This window comes from Thunnus thynnus, chromosome 5, assembly GCF_963924715.1.
Source record: "Thunnus thynnus chromosome 5, fThuThy2.1, whole genome shotgun sequence".
Classification (NCBI taxonomy): Eukaryota; Metazoa; Chordata; class Actinopteri; order Scombriformes; family Scombridae; genus Thunnus; species Thunnus thynnus.
This window is the reverse complement of record NC_089521.1, coordinates 23,316,120-23,333,005: the sequence shown is the minus strand read 5'-3', so window position 1 is coordinate 23,333,005 and position 16,886 is coordinate 23,316,120. Positions and strand designations below refer to the sequence as shown.

The 16,886-nt window shown below is 39.6% G+C and overlaps 1 protein-coding gene across 11 annotated transcripts in view; it reads right to left on the bottom strand.

The window, feature by feature from the left end:
• Positions 1–16,886, bottom strand: part of LOC137183302 (neuronal cell adhesion molecule-like) — a 73,429-nt gene that overhangs the window by 10,104 nt on the left and 46,439 nt on the right. For 5 of the 11 annotated variants that reach the window (XM_067590255.1, XM_067590257.1, XM_067590261.1 and 2 more), the window contains exons 3-24: positions 15,287–15,462; positions 13,656–13,761; positions 11,862–12,055; positions 11,365–11,487; positions 10,217–10,387; positions 9,620–9,676; positions 8,265–8,376; positions 7,974–8,158; positions 7,673–7,807; positions 6,482–6,625; positions 6,257–6,368; positions 6,014–6,180; positions 5,235–5,382; positions 4,988–5,112; positions 4,635–4,664; positions 3,687–3,788; positions 2,767–2,964; positions 2,417–2,487; positions 1,952–2,177; positions 1,675–1,790; positions 1,374–1,578; positions 281–403 (exon numbers count right to left, since the gene is read on the bottom strand). In XM_067590255.1, coding sequence (XP_067446356.1) covers positions 281–403; positions 1,374–1,578; positions 1,675–1,790; positions 1,952–2,177; positions 2,417–2,487; positions 2,767–2,964; positions 3,687–3,788; positions 4,635–4,664; positions 4,988–5,112; positions 5,235–5,382; positions 6,014–6,180; positions 6,257–6,368; positions 6,482–6,625; positions 7,673–7,807; positions 7,974–8,158; positions 8,265–8,376; positions 9,620–9,676; positions 10,217–10,387; positions 11,365–11,487; positions 11,862–12,055; positions 13,656–13,761; positions 15,287–15,371 — 2,935 coding nt within the window. In that variant the 5' untranslated portion in view covers positions 15,372–15,462. The remainder of the gene's footprint in view (positions 1–280; positions 404–1,373; positions 1,579–1,674; positions 1,791–1,951; positions 2,178–2,416; positions 2,488–2,766; positions 2,965–3,686; positions 3,789–4,634; positions 4,665–4,987; positions 5,113–5,234; positions 5,383–6,013; positions 6,181–6,256; positions 6,369–6,481; positions 6,626–7,672; positions 7,808–7,973; positions 8,159–8,264; positions 8,377–9,619; positions 9,677–10,216; positions 10,388–11,364; positions 11,488–11,861; positions 12,056–13,655; positions 13,762–15,286; positions 15,463–16,886) is intronic. The other 6 variants (XM_067590256.1, XM_067590262.1, XM_067590265.1 and 3 more) reach the window with 3 other exon arrangements.

The following is a 16,886-nucleotide window of genomic DNA, read 5'->3' as shown; positions in this document are numbered from 1 at the left end:
AGTTGATTTGTTAATTTATGTTGTTGTAATCTAAGCAAAGTAACTAAAATGCTCTTAGACTACCCTAACCCTTTATTTTTTTTTTATTAATTTCTCTCTTATAATCTGAGTCTGAACAGGATGACAGTACAACACATGAAAAAGAATGACATAACATGACAAAACTACAAACTACATGAACGAATGTGACATTCAACACTAGGCAAAGATATAAAAGCTCAGTTAAACTCAGTGCTATGATTCATTTACTGTCTTCTAGAAAAAAAGAAACAACACTCACCTGGCTGATATTTGAGGGTGTAGCCAGTGATGAGTCCATTACGGTCGTGAGGAGGACTCCATTCGAGGGTTAGAGAGTCCAGGTTGGGGTTGGTGATTACCAGGGAAGAAGGGGCTGCTGGCACTGCAAAGTCATTGTAAACAAATCATGAAAGAGAGACCGCATGTAAGTCAAGGGTTGTAGAAGAATTCAGTTTATGTCCTATGATAAAACTTAATGTAGTATTTACTGATGATAAGCTGAGGTTTAAAAGATGTTTTACAATGCATTTGTGCAGCCATGATGGATAGCATCAACTGTTAAAGTCACCAAAGTTTATAATATATAATATCTATCTTGCTCAGCTTAGTATTATCCAGTTTCCTGACCCTTGGACATACAATCATCTACCATTCATAATATGAAATTTAGATTTACAGTATAGTTACAATACATTCTTGTGCTGAATTGTTTGGTAGAAGGTTTAACTTTTTGTTAGCTGTTGGATCACAGATTGTGGATTTGATACTTAGGATGATGGAGTCCTGGTTGCTAAGTGACTAGCGTACAAATAAAATCTCAAATCAAAAATGAGTTTTGTTACTTCACTTGGATGTTTGAGCTTGACTGCGCAGACTGATGTATGTGCAGAGTTTCATACAGACATTTTTTTCACATTCATCTGCTGAAAGTGGAAAGTTCCTGTGTGCTCATCTTAAATCTAAGGTGTGTACATATGAGCATGATTTGTAACGTTTCAACTAGTTTGGAGCCAATCACAGTCCAGTAACTTACAGAAGTGTGATGTGGAAACTTGAAGCTTCCACTGCACATATGGAATCAAATAATGCTCATAAATATTTGTGAATGTGTAATAAAGTTTTTGTAGTTGTAGAAATATTTTGTGTATGTGTAATTAAAATTTATGCAGGGTTTTTTTCAACAGTGAGGTTCCACAAAGTCTGAGAGACGGACACACAAATTTCCCACCTAATTATTCATTTCCCAATTAATTACTCCAAGCAGAGGATTTTTATGTCTTAAAATCTGTCTGGATGGGATCTTTAACTATTTCTGTTCTGATATGAAAGAGAGAAACAGTTCCTTCTCTTACCTCCTTCAGGTGTCTCAAACTGCTGGGTGGGGCTCGGGGGGCCCTCTCCCTTGCCGTTATAAACCTTAACGTTGAATGAGTAGAGACTAAAAGCATGTAAACCAGGCAGCATGCCGTGGCTGTGGTTCCCACTGAATGTCAGGATCTGCTTCTCCACATGATGGGGGTTATGTTTGTGGAGGCTGCGCTCTCTCCAGTAGTACACCTACAAAACATAGTTTACAGTACATGTTGAGCATGTATGTCGAGGTTGGTGGGATCAGTGTTCCTGTCACGCTGCATGTAGTTCATCACAATGTACCTTATATCCTTTGAGATATCCACGAATCAATTTATGAGGCACAGGATCCCAATGCACCTCTGCCAGAGTGCTGTTCAGCACAAAGACCTGAACGTTTTCTGGAGCTGCGACTGGTACTGTACAATAGACAAGGAACACAACACTGTAACAGCTAAATATAAAAGGAAACATACTGAGTAAATGTTATAGGATACACAGTTAATGTGCAACCCCAGGCTCCCGGACTCTGTGGCTCACAGTACATTTTGTAAAGGTCTAAGGAGTCAGAGTAACTCACAGTCCTCTCCTGAGTAGCCGTGGGAAATAGCAGGCTCAGGTCCAGCACCGTGGTCATTCACAGCCTGAACTTTTAGCTCATATGGAACAAACGTGGGCGTTCCAGACACCACAAATTTGGAGTTGTTAGCTACGGTCACTGTGGTCCACTCGCTGTCTATCGTCTTCTGCCTCCACATCACTCTATAATGAAGTCCTGGACCATTAGACTGGAGGCCTGACAGCGGCTGTGGAGGAGAATATTTTACATTTAACTAGTTTTTTAATAGTTGCAGAAAATGACTGCTTACACTTTATGCTGTGTATGGTTTTTGGTGATCAAGAAAAAAAAAAAGCTCATAAGACCAGGCAATAACAAAGTCATGCTTCACAACACAAGGAACCTTTTATGTTTCATGGTTCACTCCCTGGACAACAGTAAATGCCTCAGGATTAAAACAGATTGTTTGTTGTATTACTTTATTACCTTCCATGAGATAACAAGATTGTCATGCTCTGTTCCATGTCCCTGTACACCTGTTGGGTTCTCATCTGGAGCTAAAAAATATATTAAGAAAGACAAAATGAAACATTATAGCAAAGAGCACCTTTCCCTGTGGATCAGATCAACATAGTGATTTCCCTTTGAAATGAGGCATCCAACAAAAGCTGATGACCATCTCCCTTTAAAGTGTTTACTTACAAAGTACAAGATAAGACATTTTGCTCTTAGAAAATAACAAGATTTATTTAAGTATTAAAAAAAAAGTATGTATTCAGACTATATTCGGGATGAAACTTCACATGCGACGTTCAAACAATTAGCTGAGTGTCTACCTGCAGGGTCCGTCTTAAACACCCTGGAGGGGAAGCTGGGACGGCTGAAACCCACAGCGTTGAGAGCCAAGACTCTGAAGGTGTAGTGGACGTAGGGTGACAGTTTAAGGTGAGCTGTAGTCTTGGTTCCAGGGACTTCAGTAAGATTATGCCAGTGACCCCGATGGTGGAGTGAGTCTTCATACTGGATCAGAAATTCTGTGTGGAAAAAGACATGTGAACATTATCTGACAGTGTATTTGCATAACTGGAATAAATGCCCTCAAGGTTTTTTTTTGGACAACAACTCAAACAGCGTACTTTTTCCAAAAAATGCTATTTCCAGTAATGCTTTGAGGCTTCAGGGAAATTATGAATTGAGTCATGCTTTTGTGAAAAGATGAGTGTTTGCAATATGCTGACCATATTAATAGACAGTGGAGAAATGGATTACGCTGAAGTAGTGCTTTAAGACATTTCTATTGATGTGTTGGTGCTCCTGCTGTTAAAACCTAATAAAAATCCACTGTAACTAATGATTTGAAGCTGACCTCTGCTGTACTGAGAAACTACAAACTCTTTACCACCTCTGTCTAAGCCTACAGGGGGGAGTGTTTCTACAAAAGATGGGATGTTTCACTATAAGTTTTGCAGACTATATTATTAATTGATCCTAATTATGTAGATTCAAGTTTTAAAGATTATTCAGATTTGTTCATGCTGCCCATCCTTCTGCTTAGGAGAGCAAGCTAGATGCCAAAAGAATAAATATGTACATATATATAACAATTTTAAAAATTCCAGTCTGGTTCACTGCACATAGCAGCACAAACAGCTTCAGTAAAGAGCATAACAGACAGCCAAACAGACACAGATACATAGAAACCCCCCACCACACACACACATACACACACACACACACACACACTCTTAAGACATACTCTGAATAGGACTGTTATGTTCATCCCCAGGGGTCCAAGTGAGCTGAACACTCCTCTTTTTCTGGTCTGTCAGCTCTAGGTCAGTTGGGGGGTCGGGTCGCTCTGGGGGAGATACAGCACAGAGAGCAACATCAACAACACACCAGCTTGGGATGATATTCACACTGACTTCATACAAACAGTCATAGAATTTGTGAGGTTCATGCCACAAGAAGATGCAGCAAAAACAAAGGGATAAAAGAGGATATATGGTTAAATTAATTTGCGTCTGTGATAGTAGAATAACAATAAATGCCCAGTATGTTAGTTTAACCAAGCACATGTTTCCTCTATTTCTTTACATGTTCTGTTTGAGGATGTTATTTACCCCTATGATACACATGCAGACGCTGCATCATGCGTATGAAATGACTGACACTCTACTTGAGCATCTTCCATAATCACTCTGCATGAAATAGAGTCTCAGGCTCACTAGAGAGGCTAAATTGATGCTCACATTTTGGAATTGTTATGATAAAGTGGAATGCATGCTTGGAATAAATGAGTGATGAGGAAATGGTGCATTTGAAAAGATCCCAAGCGGTGCAATGGGGAGATGTTTGCTTCGCAAATTATCTCTGCATTCAAATGTGAGTGGAAATTGCTTCCACTTGCCTAAATGTTTAATGTTTGCATCAGTGATTTAATGCATGCAAACTTTATGCATTTTTACAAAAACGGAAAAACACACAGTTTATATTAAAAGCTTCCAAAAAACGCACCTGAAAGTCAAAACAAAGTAATGTTAAAATCAAAGTGAAAAGAAGAACGTAAAAAAATGTTCAGCGATGGTTAAAGACAAATGGCATCTTCAGGCCACAACATGCTTCACTTAACAGAAACATTCAACAAACAACACAAGTCCATGTCAGCAGACGACATCTGGATGCTCATGTGCTGCAGGTTTACCGTAGACAACAGCTGGTGTTGGTGTGGCCTCTGCCAGGTGGGAGTGCAGCAGTGAAAGAGGGAGTTTAATGGTCAGTCATCCAGAAGAAAACAAAGAAGATTATCTGGCTTGCTAAGAAGGAAACAATCAAATATTCATGCTGCTGACATGATAGCTGACTAAATCCGTTCCGACCCTCTTAAGTAAACTCTCGCGCAATTAACCTTGAAGGGCTGAAAGGAAATCTGTTGTGTAAGTATTGGATGGATTCACTTTTCTGTAAAGACCTGAGGTAGAGAGAGGTTACACTTTAATAATTTGTGAGTTTGTTTTATGCGTCAGTGAAATTGAGCTTCTGCAAAGCGGTACATACCGATAACAGTGAGCTCAGCGCTCGCTGAGTCATGGTCCAAAGTGGTGTTCACAACACAAGTGTACACCCCCGCATCATTCTCTGTCACATCAGTGATGGTGAGGCTCTCAGGGTCTATGATTAATCTGTAAAAAGAAAAAAAGCAAGTTATTTAATTCCTGTCAGTATTTGTTATATCTCATGCAGAGAGACTGCAAACGCAGGGTTAATGCTATAGAAAGTGAGATGTCTCAAGAAGTGCTCTGACCTCTCGTCATCGGGCAGCTCTCCATCGTCTTTGAGCCAGTTCATGGTGGGGATGAGCGAGGGGTCGTGTTTCACCTTACACTCAAACACCACAGACCTTCCCCTCTGGACCACTTTGTACTCCGGCTGCTTCAGGATTCGGGTCGGCTCTGATGGGAGGGGAGGAAAAAAGGTCAGGTGCAGTTTAAATTCTATCACGTTACAGAATAAAAACAATAATAAAAATCTAGTATTTCTTAAGGTGATGTCATAAAATTGCGACTTTCGAAATCCCAGTATTTGATTTTTGGCTTTTAGTCATAAAATTATTATTTATTTTTCTTAATTTTAATTGTTTTTTTGTGTATCATCTTGCAGGTCTACAATTATTTTCCGTTGATTGTTGTTTACATGATTTATCCTTAAAAAGAGACCTCACTGATGTCATACACTACATGCATCATGCAGAAACAAGTTGGCAGCCTATTAACTACATAACATTCACCAAAAAATTCTATGTTAGGTGATACTTTTGCTGTTTTTGACCTTTGGAGTCTGTTTTTGGGTAACATGGATGTTGCAAACAGAAATGTTTTATATTTTTAATTTATTTTATTTATTTTTAATTTACATAGCAGAATTGTCATTGATTACCGGTAATTCCCTTTCAATCAAATTTCAATTAAATTTCAACTGAACTTGTCAGACATTGCACTGTAATATCACTATGTGTGTTATTAATTAGGTGTGTTTACTCTCATACTTATAATTTTAGAATCTTCACTGCAGAAAAACTCTCACCTTTGACCTCCAGGTAGACGTGATTCTCAAAGATACCAAGGATGTTTCTGGCCACACAGGTGTATTTGCCACTGTTTCGGGCCTGAGCTATGTTAATCTCTAAAGTCCCGTTGTCGTGCATGTTGTAAGCTTCTCCTCCCAGGGTGCCAGGCCGACTGTCTTTGAACCTGAGACAGAGAGGCAGAAGCTTTGAGCTTTTGAAGAGACGTAATACTTACAGCTGTTAAAAGTTCATTAACTCACCATGTAATTTTAGGGATGGGTGATCCAAAGGAAGCGCAGTCCATCAGGGCCCGGTGATTTTTGATGACCTTGTAGACTACGTTGGCTGGTGTCAGCACTCTGGGCGGCTCCGCTGCAGTGAGGCAGTAGCAATTATTGTAATAATTATTACACTCCAGAAATCGATGTAAATGGAAAGCAACATTCAAATAAAAATGGATCCCCGCTCTCACATAATGAACTTACAGAGGACATTGACAAAGGCGTTGGACAGAAGGTAGCCGTATTCATTGGAGACATTACACTGGTAGACGGCGCTGGATCCAGTCTGTACATCAGTGAATATGATGGTGTCATCCTCCACCTTTCTGCTGAGATCCTTAGGCGAATCTGTTCATGGACAACAGTGGTTACAGATGTAACTATCTCTCTGGGAACTCAGAGTACATCTTATAGAGAAGCTTCTGTAGAACAAACATGCTGAGAGGGTATCACAACTGTACTACCTTTTCTGTATTGATCACAATTTGCCCATAACATTGATTATTGAAAACTGTCAAGTACCGAAAGCTGGCACTGAATTCTGGGTCAGATTTTCTGTTTACTTATTCTTTGATCAGGTACTTCCTCATTTCAATCATACTTTTGGTCATATTAGATTGTATTTTACTTTCCAAAGTTCTTTTATGGCTGCTTTTTGTTAAAGCAATAGTTCATCATTTTGGGACAAACTCCTGTGTGCTTTCTTGCCAAGATTAAGAAGAGGAAATTGATATCATTCTCATGTCTGTAGGCTAAACATGAATCTACAGCCAGCAGCTGGCTAGCTTAGCTTAGCATAAAGACTGGAAACAGGAGGAAACTGCTAGCCTGGCTTGCCCACAGGTAACAAAATCTGCCAACTAGCACCTCTAAAAAATACTGATTAACATGTTATATTTTGTTTGTTCAATCTGTAAAAAACCAAAGTGTAAAAAAAGTTGTGATTTTAAAAGGGGTTATAGGTGCAGTGACTTCTTGGAGTCTTTTTGCTGGTTGCCTGGACACCACATGGTGATGACAAGACTTTTGGGAAGAAAGTGAATAAATGTATTTCCCAAAATGTTTAATTAACAGTGCTTTGAGAGAAGATTGATTGAACACTGATGCAGCTGAGAAGTTTTGCTTGGTTTGTGGAAGAGAAAAAACAGTGTTTGAGGAAAAACATCTTTATACTCCTCATTTTGAGCTATTCAGAAAAGTATTATCACAAATATCAATCAATATCCACCCTGTAGAGAAGAAAATGCTTTAAGGTATCAAGGTATATACAAATCTGTAAATTAAAAAATGCTGTCTCAAATAATGAAATCAAACAATGCTCAGCTTATATGAAAAATGAAAAAAGCCTTATAGACTGGAAAATGAGTGTCAGTCAGAGGGACATGTTGCACTAACTCTCTATGGGGATGCCATTCATCGCCCAGGTGATGGAGGGCTTGGGCGTGCCACTGGCCCTGCAGGTCAGCACACCGTTCTCTCCTGGAGCTAAGACAAGGTTCCTGGGAGAGCCACTGATCCAATATGGAGCGGCTGAAAATAGAACAGAGCACAGCAGAAGGCTGGAGAATTAATCACTGAGCACACTGCCCTGCTGGCATCTGTGCATAAATCAATTATGAGATGGAGAGAGAGGGAGAGCGAAAAGACAGAAAGAAAGAGTGACTGTGGCCCGATGGGATACTCATCACAAACACACCTTTGACCGTGACACGGATGGTGTGGTGAACCGAGCCAAGACGATTTTTGGCCGTGCAGCGGTAATCTCCTGCATCTGATTCAGACACATCCACAATACGCAGGGTCTTCTGGTAGTGCAGGAAGGATGTGCGCTTGGCCGGGAAATCGCCACTCACTTTGGTCCAGGATATATTAGGGGTGGGCCTGGATTCAAAGAGAAAGAGAGGGAAGAGACAAATATAAAGAGTGTTGATGACACTCAAGCAGGTGGGCACTTGAGGACTGAGAAGTGGCAGATTCTTTCACTTACAGTCCTTCGGCAATACACTCCATCTCCAGCACCTGTCCTCTCAATACCATCTTGGAGCTGGAGGGGCCAGATGGGATGAGGAAGGATGGTTTCCTCTCATCCACTGGGTCCTCTGCAGTTACACATAAGTAAAGTTATTACATCTCCTCAGTATTATCCCCTAACACAGTGAATATCCAGGCCTGAACCAGGACTTTCATATTCACAAACCTGCCTTTGCTGCACTCTGCGACAGATCTGCAACACACGGGCACTAGGCCGCTTCATTGCAGACCGCTATTCTCATATTTTATGGTTAGATGTAAATTTTATAGCCATGTTGTGTTTTATTGCCTTGTTTTCTGTGAGTGTTCATTGCCAATTAATTGCCTACTGAGATTATAATAAAGACTAAAATTAATATAATATACATAGACTTTGGAATTAGAGAAATGAAAATCAGCTTTCTGCCACTAAATTGGTAGATAACTGCTAAACTACCTACTAGAGTAGATCTTATGATGATGGTGATGATGATAAACATCCTGGCATGCAAGCAGTTTGATGAGAGTCAGACTGCTTGCTGTTTCAGGTTAGACAGAATGTGGCATTTTGCAGCGCGCCATTTAGACAAAGAAACAAACCGAAGGTTTTTCAAACAATAAGAAATGAGGTGAGATGAAAATCAGTGGTGACAGAAAGATTAACAAGTATGTGTGCTCCAGAACTAGTCGGGGCAGCAGGGAAAGAGTGATTCTGGAAGTTAAGATTTGAGCTGAACGTTCGACAGAGCCAAGAGAAACAAACAAAAAAAGGATCAATTTAACATATTTAGACTTTAAGAGTCTTTAAAGAGTCATCTTTTAATCAAAGTAATTGTTCATTGTTAATGAGAATGCAATTTATAACTCCTTTTAATCATGAACTAATTAATTTTCTTCATTTTTTAATCAATTTGTGATTTATTATTTCAAAGCTCTGTTGTGATTTTCAGAATCGAACAGATGTTTCAGCTTCATGTTACACAATCAGCTCAGTCAGTAATGGAATCATCATGCAGAGCTTATTTAAGCAATTAAAAGGAGGAAGTAAGTAGTTAACAAAAGGTTTTTGATTGAAAATAGCAGGAGTGACAGAGGGATAGAGAATTAACTTGGATTTTTGGGTTTGAGGGTTAGTGTTAGTGGGTAAAGGCTACAGTTTGGAGCTCTAGGTTGGGGTAAGCACTAGGGGGTGCCAGATCTCACCATTAAATGGACCAGTGAAGTTGTAAAAAGCCCTGGATTGTTGGGTTGAAGGGTTAGTGTTAGTGGGTAAAAGCTATAGTTTGGAGCTCTAGGTTTGGGGGGTTAACACTAGGGGGTGCCAAAACTCACCACTAAATAAATCAGTGTCATTGTAAAAAGCTGCCATTGTGTCATTGATTGCATCCACTGTAACACAACAGAAAATCAAACACGCCACAAGTTTAAATCATCAAGCACATGCTTTAACAACTTAACATGAGAATGTTCAAAATAAGAACTGCTAGAAAAACTAAAAACAGATGAGGAATGATCGTCACAAAAACTGTAGTGTTAACATCCTGCTTTCATGTTAACTGCAAATACTAGACTGAATGAGAGCAGTCTTTGTTATTGGTGGAGAGTGCTATACAGAACTTCTCACAGAAGTAATAAAACAATCGCGTGCCTGGCAGATGGTAGAAAGAGCCATGAGAGCTCTGACAATATGTCTTTTCAGTCGGACGACGACCACTGGCGCCTCTGAGGATGGAATCAGATATAGGAAATGCTGTTTCCCTCCTACACAGTCATACTAGTACATACTGTACTACTGTAAATGAACCATCTCTCATGCAAACACACACACACTCAAACTCAATCACGTCATTCTATTTGTCTCAGTTATGCTAGCTGCATTTGCCTTCCATTGTCTTGTTTTCTTCTCCTCACACACAGAGTCAGACTTACGGTTGAGGACCTTGACGGTGATAGGTTGTTTCTGCTGGATGGTTTGTGTGTGTGGAAAGCGGGCGTAGCAGATGTAGTCGTTCCTGGAGTCCTCTCGGAGTACATTAGAGAAGTAGAGGTCTCCGTTTAGGGACTGGGACACTCTGCCGCTCTGAGGAAGCCTCTGGAAGTCTGAAATTTTCAGTAATTTCAATAAATGCATGTTAAAGGTGCTATAGGCTGCCTTCTTTAAAGGGTAAGGTCATCTAAATAAAGAAAACACACTCTATTGTTTTTAAGGTTTCAGTGATACAACTCTCTGTTAAAGAAATAGTCCCTATTTACAGTCTGTGATTATCCAAAACAACACACAGTTTGTGGAAAGACTTGCTGTAATTGAGGGCCACAGATCAATATCCAATCACCTCTATTGCACTGAAGTGGAGGTATAAACTTCAGAGACAGATATCTCAAAACTTGAACAAATTAAACACAACCCTGAGACTGAAAGTTTATTCTTGATCAGGATTGTATCTTCCTGTATCTTCAGTTGCCCAGAACAGCAACTGAGTGGATCTTGGGGTGAGATTGTTTGTTGTTTCCATGGTGAGTGAACATTCAGTCTCAACTTTTAAGGAAACATTCACAACAAATCCTTAAAGTGCCTCCAACGTTTCTATCATAATGGGGAATCTGCTGAGGATACTCCTGAAATAGGATCAAAATTCAAATCAATATTGACTACATGGCTATACAGTATACTAGTAAAGGTATTAGAGCTCCTATTTGGGTGAACTGACCCTTTAAAATCAATACATATTGCCTAATTGACTACGATACTTAGTGAAATTACATTATCTGTACATGATATAGGTTGAGACTATTGGCAGTGGCACAGCTCTTGTGTTTCTCAACATTAAGACCAAATTTCCCATAATCCCCATGGCTCCCTGTCACAAATGGTTGCAGTTATTCATACTTCTAATATTAAAGTCTAAAAAAATTAATGTCACTATGATGTGTATATTAAAATACCACACACAGGGTCTTAACTGTGAAACACACTGACAGGAATCCTTTGACAGCAGACATAATTTTTTTCACACAGTGTCTTATAATGTGTACATCTATGCAGCTAAAATATAATCTTCCATGACTGAAGCACTCACAGTTGTCCATCCAGAATATAATGGGAGGAGGAAGTCCAGCTGGGGGTCGACACGGCAGCACCAAGGACACACCCTCCTGAACGACAAATGGCTTTATCTTCTCCTTTGACCACAAAGGGGACCCTGGATTGGTTGAGAAAGAACATACACATCAGTGGATGAAGAGTCTCATAATTTGACATGAAATATAGGTTGCTAATGGACTGTCGCTGGCGTGATGACAGGTGACTAGGCGAGATGAGAGGGATGAGGCCCAACTGAATTATAATGTGCGAGAGGAAAAATACAAAAGGGATATTCAGCTCTAGCTACTGTTTCGTGCTGCTTTCTCCATGCAACCTTTACCTTTCAGCAGCTCTTTTAAGATGGAAAATGCAACTTAATTATTGGAAAAAGAAAAGAAATTGATGTACATATTAAGAAAGATATGCATGACATAAAGAAAATGGAAGAAAAGAAAAATGACATGTAGAAATGAAAGACTGCACTCCACTCACTGGACTGTCTTACGACGATGTTGTTGGAAACAGCAGCTCCATGCTTGTTCCTTGCTGTGCACTGGTACACTCCCTCGTAATTTTCAGCCTTCTCTCTGCTGATGTCAATCACCAGAGTCCCAGAGTGGGGCTTCATGTTCACATTTGGGTCCTGGTCGATGTCAAAGTGGGTCCCATTTCTCGTCCAGGAGAAACTGAGGAAGCAGCAAGAGTAGTGTCATAACAGTGTAGCTATTCACTGATAACATATTGTGTTATGATAATCTGTTGAAGCGCACAGCCACCATTTGCAACGTGCTGTAATACAGGTCTAGGCTTAAGGAGGAAATGAGAAACGTTACAGGAATAGTTTAACCTTTGGGAAATATTGGCTTTTCTGCAGGGAGATAGAAGATCAATACCAATTGCATGTCTGTCAGTTAAATATGAGGCTACAGCCGCAGTTAGCTTAGCCTAGCTCAGTTTAAAGAGTGGAAGCAGGGGTAATCTATCAGTACAACAGCTGGACATTTTTGCACTTTGGTTTTTATACAGATTAAACAAACAAGAGATCGTGTAACATGTTAATTAGTGAGCTTCAGAGTTGGTGGTGGGCTTTGGACAGAGCTGAACTAGCTATTTCCCTGTTTCCAGCCTTTATGCTAAGTTAACCTGCTCTTGGCTGTAGCTTTGTATTTACCATACAGACATGAGTTTAATATCAACCAAGAAAGCAAATTAGCATGTTTCATAAAGTGTCCCCCTGTTTCCAGTTTACTATGCTGTGGCTTCATTTAGTGGACAATGGTATCAATCTTTTTATCTAACTCTTGGCAAGAATACAAATAAGGTATGCCTACTGGTTAAGACGGATGACACATAACTGCAAGATCTGTAGTTCCATTGCAGCAGTGGACCTTTGTTGCGTGTCCAATAAAGGTATAAAAGCTCCATAAATATATATTTTTTAAAAAGCAAATAGTGCATTTCCCAAAAAGTCACACTATTATTTTGAGACAAATGTTTACTGGTTGCAGATATGGATAAATTGCTTAAAAATGTATTTGTGTGTGTATTCTGTGTTTGTGTGTGTATTTCTATCCTTGTGAGGAGTATTTTTGTTTTAGACTCTGAGAATAAAGACTTTTTGGGAAATTAATGACATTCTGGCCAGCTCTCACTCCCTCTGTACATTTGATTTTACTACTAACACAATTACTATTAAAAGAGTACTATGATAGATTTAGGTGTGCAAACTCCTTGCCAGTCTTCACTTCTTCAAAAGGGGGTTAGAGGGTTAACTGAGGTCAGAATTACATTAAGGTAAGCTAAGGGTTGCTGTCTTGTTCCCTATTTCTCTTTTATTCTACACGGCAATGTTAAGACCACAAACAGTCTTCCTCTGGTTGAGTGTTTAGGGCTAAGACATGTACTTTATGACGGTCTTTGCAAGCATAGAAATACAAACCTGTGTGTGTGTGTGTGTGTGTGCATATATGTGTGTGCACACAGTGTTGGTGCCAGGAAATGAATCAGGTGTTACACTAAGATAAATAAAGGAGGGAGGGTGGCATAATTTGGAGCAAAAGATTCAACCCCCATCAGCTAAAGTCAGCCTCTGGCAAGGACAGTGTGTGCAGAAATAATATACCTTCTCTATTTATTATAAAGTTTTTTTAAACCGAATTTCTGCAGACTTCCTGTCAGCTGCGGCTTCTAACTGAAATTAGACAGGTGGTGGTTGGATCCACACATGGAATATCCTCTTTAGTAACAGCATCAAGAATGCAAAAATCACAGTTCACAGATTCCTACCTGGGATGAGGTTTCCCCTTCGCCTCACAGTGGATTATAATGTTCTCTCGTGGGTCGATGATGTAATCCTTCAGGGATTGGTGAGTTATGGTCGGTGGCTGCGGCACTAAAGGCGATCAGAGAGAGGGTGCTATTTAATCATGACCTTTACTGCATAACTAAGCTTTTTTCTGCTGCTGTATTGATCACACAAGCAGTCATTACCAATCACATGCAGACTCACCACTCTGAATCAAACCAGACGGCTGTTTGCTGACAGACACAAAAAAAGCTCTCATAACATGTGCAACAGCAAAAAGGCATGCAGAACACTCAGGTACATTTCACTTTATTGTAATGATCCGATGCTTAATGCATTCCCGTCAGTGCCAAGGAGATAACTAATGGACTATGACAAAACAAATGATATGTGAACTCAAGCTGTTTGCAATATTGCTCCAAAGAAAATGCTCTACCACTGCAGAAACACACAGAAAAAAACAACAAAAAAAACAGAAAAAAAAGAAAAAATAAGATCACTGCATGCAAAATATCCACTCCACGTCACACTCAGCATCTTGTAACATAAAACAGCCAAAATATAATAAAAAAAATGACAAAATATAACCCTTAATGTACAACAAAAACAGCTACTGTAGCACAACCTCTTGGGTAAATTCACACTAGTTTGAGACTTACATCCTTCCAGAACTTTGTTTCCCCCAAGAATCAGCAAACAAGAAAAAAAAACAACGTGACAGTAAAGAGAACCAGACATTAGTGGTTAAAATAAATCTTCCTGCAATAATTTCTGCTTCAAAACAAGGTTGGACAGGCCAGTTCCCAGTTGAGGAATGCCAGTCTCCTGTGGTCAACGGCTCCAACCAAACAATATGCAGAAGATCTACAGTCGCACCACAATGACATCATGCTGTGGGACTGGAAGTCAAAACAATCTTTATTTTCCACATCAGTCACAATGAGGAACACTTTGTCTAACAGTGTTTGCTTTAGATAACTAAAGCAGCAAAATATAAAGAGTCTTCTATATCAAGTGTTTAGAAAACAAGAATCTGACCCTACTAAACCTTGATATATAGATAGATTATATGTCTATAGAGAGATAGAATCAATGTGATACTGTTGGGCAGTATGGAAGAAGATTATTTTCTAACCTTAAAGCTACTTCAGGATAAATAAAAGGGGAAAACTGCATGTTAAGGGGGTAAAACCAAACTTTTAACAACCAAACTCTCATTTTGATAAAACTAGAGATGCAACAAACAGTTATTATCATTATAGATTATAAACTGCTGATTATTTTCTAAATTAATTGATTATCGGCTGTTTCTATATAAAATAATGGAAACAACCATTATTATTTCCCTGACCACAAGGTTACATATCAAAATTGTTTGATTTGTCCAGTCAACAGTCCAAAAATCATACATAATCAAGCAAATCCTCACATTTGAGAGGCTGCAACCAGGAAATGTTTGGCATTTTTGTTTTAAAAATGACTGAAATAATGATTTAATTATCTATAATTGACTAATAGATTAATCAACTTATGTTTCAACTCAAGATAAAACCTGACATCAGTTGATTTGAATTCTTGAATGTGTAGTTTAGAGTGTGATCTGTTGCCTTACGGTCTAGCGGGACCTCCAGCGCGCCGGCGAGGTGACCCAGGAACAGCACCAGCAGTGCTGCATCCATCCTCCTCCTCTCCATCATCGGTGTGTGACGCAAAGGTCTGCCCCCAAATACAGCGAAGCGCCGCCTCTCTGCTCGGTCACACTGTCTGAGGACACGTGCACATTCACAACTACAGGGAAGAGTGAGAAAGAAAGAAAAAGAGATAAGAGGATAGAAACGGGAACAGAGATTAGTGGGTTGAATAGCACATCCAGTTACTGCGGCTATCAATCATAATACTGAGTTTGTTCTATTTTGTGTTCATCAGCTGGTGAGAGAGAGAGAGAGAGAGAGAGAGAGAGAGAGAGAGAGACAGACACATATAGCTCTGGCCACAGATCGATGTTAGTTGCCATGCACTGCATTTTGCTGGAAGCTATCTTCTTGATCTAGAGCACTCCAATAGAGACCAACGCGGCCCTCATGGGCTCATTTTGCTCAGCTAATCACTGCTGTGGCCATGATGCCATTAGGCCTCTGCCATATCGATCACATCAGCTAGCAGATGACATGCCAAGGGACAAGACAAGGGGACACTCACTTTACTTTCCATTTCACTCTCAGCTTTATCTGTTTGATTGACTGACTGTCTGACTGAGCCAGTAGCAAACTGATCTACGATGAGGTCAGATTTCAGACATTGAACCATCATTCTTTCATGAGATTACTGTAGTCGGAAACATTGTGTGTGATTGGACAAATCTTAGATCTCTGACATCTTAGTAGACGCCGTTGAATGGTGATGGCAGTTCAAGAGGGTGTTCAGGTTCAACTGAGGTGACTAGTTTACAGGTTTTAGCAAATTGGTGAAAGACTAATTGGCCATTGATTAACTGTTAATTAAGTAAGGATTTTCTTTTGTTACACAATTAAGCCTCCATCACAACACTTGTGTTAGATGGCGGCTGTGCTGTGAAAAGACTGGAAAGTAAAATAAAATCTATTTCCCCTTGTTTCTAGAGAGCACAGTGTTGCTATATCACACCTTCATCCAACTACAAACAATTATATTTTGAGACAAAGCAAAAAAAAAGCCTAATAGCAAAATGCAGTTGTTGAAGTCACTGTCAGGGACATCAAGACCAGAGTGTGACCCAAGCTTCAGAGAATAATAATGAGTAACAAAACTGAAATGACTTTGCTCAATTTAATTCTGTTTTTTATTCACAGTCATCTGCATAATTCAGCGCTGTCACAAAGAAATGATCGATATAATTAATTATTTTTGTATGAACGTGAGCACATCTCTAAAAATCATGATGAAACAGGACTTAGGAGGAGTCGGTTTCTGTCTTTTAACAACTGCAGCATGACCTGCTTTTATCTCGCTCTCCTGCCTGTCTTACCCAAGGCATCCACTGGCACAGCATCAAAATGTCACAGCTTAATTTAGAGCTCAGGCGGACTAATTTGCTGCGTTATCTGAAAAGCACACTATCAAATTTCTGATATTAATGCTGGTTACTGTGTGAAAGAATCAAATTGAACCTATTAAAAGTGGAGCTACAGTTACTGCTCCATCCGTGTGCGTCCTTGCCTTTGGGTGTGGGGTGG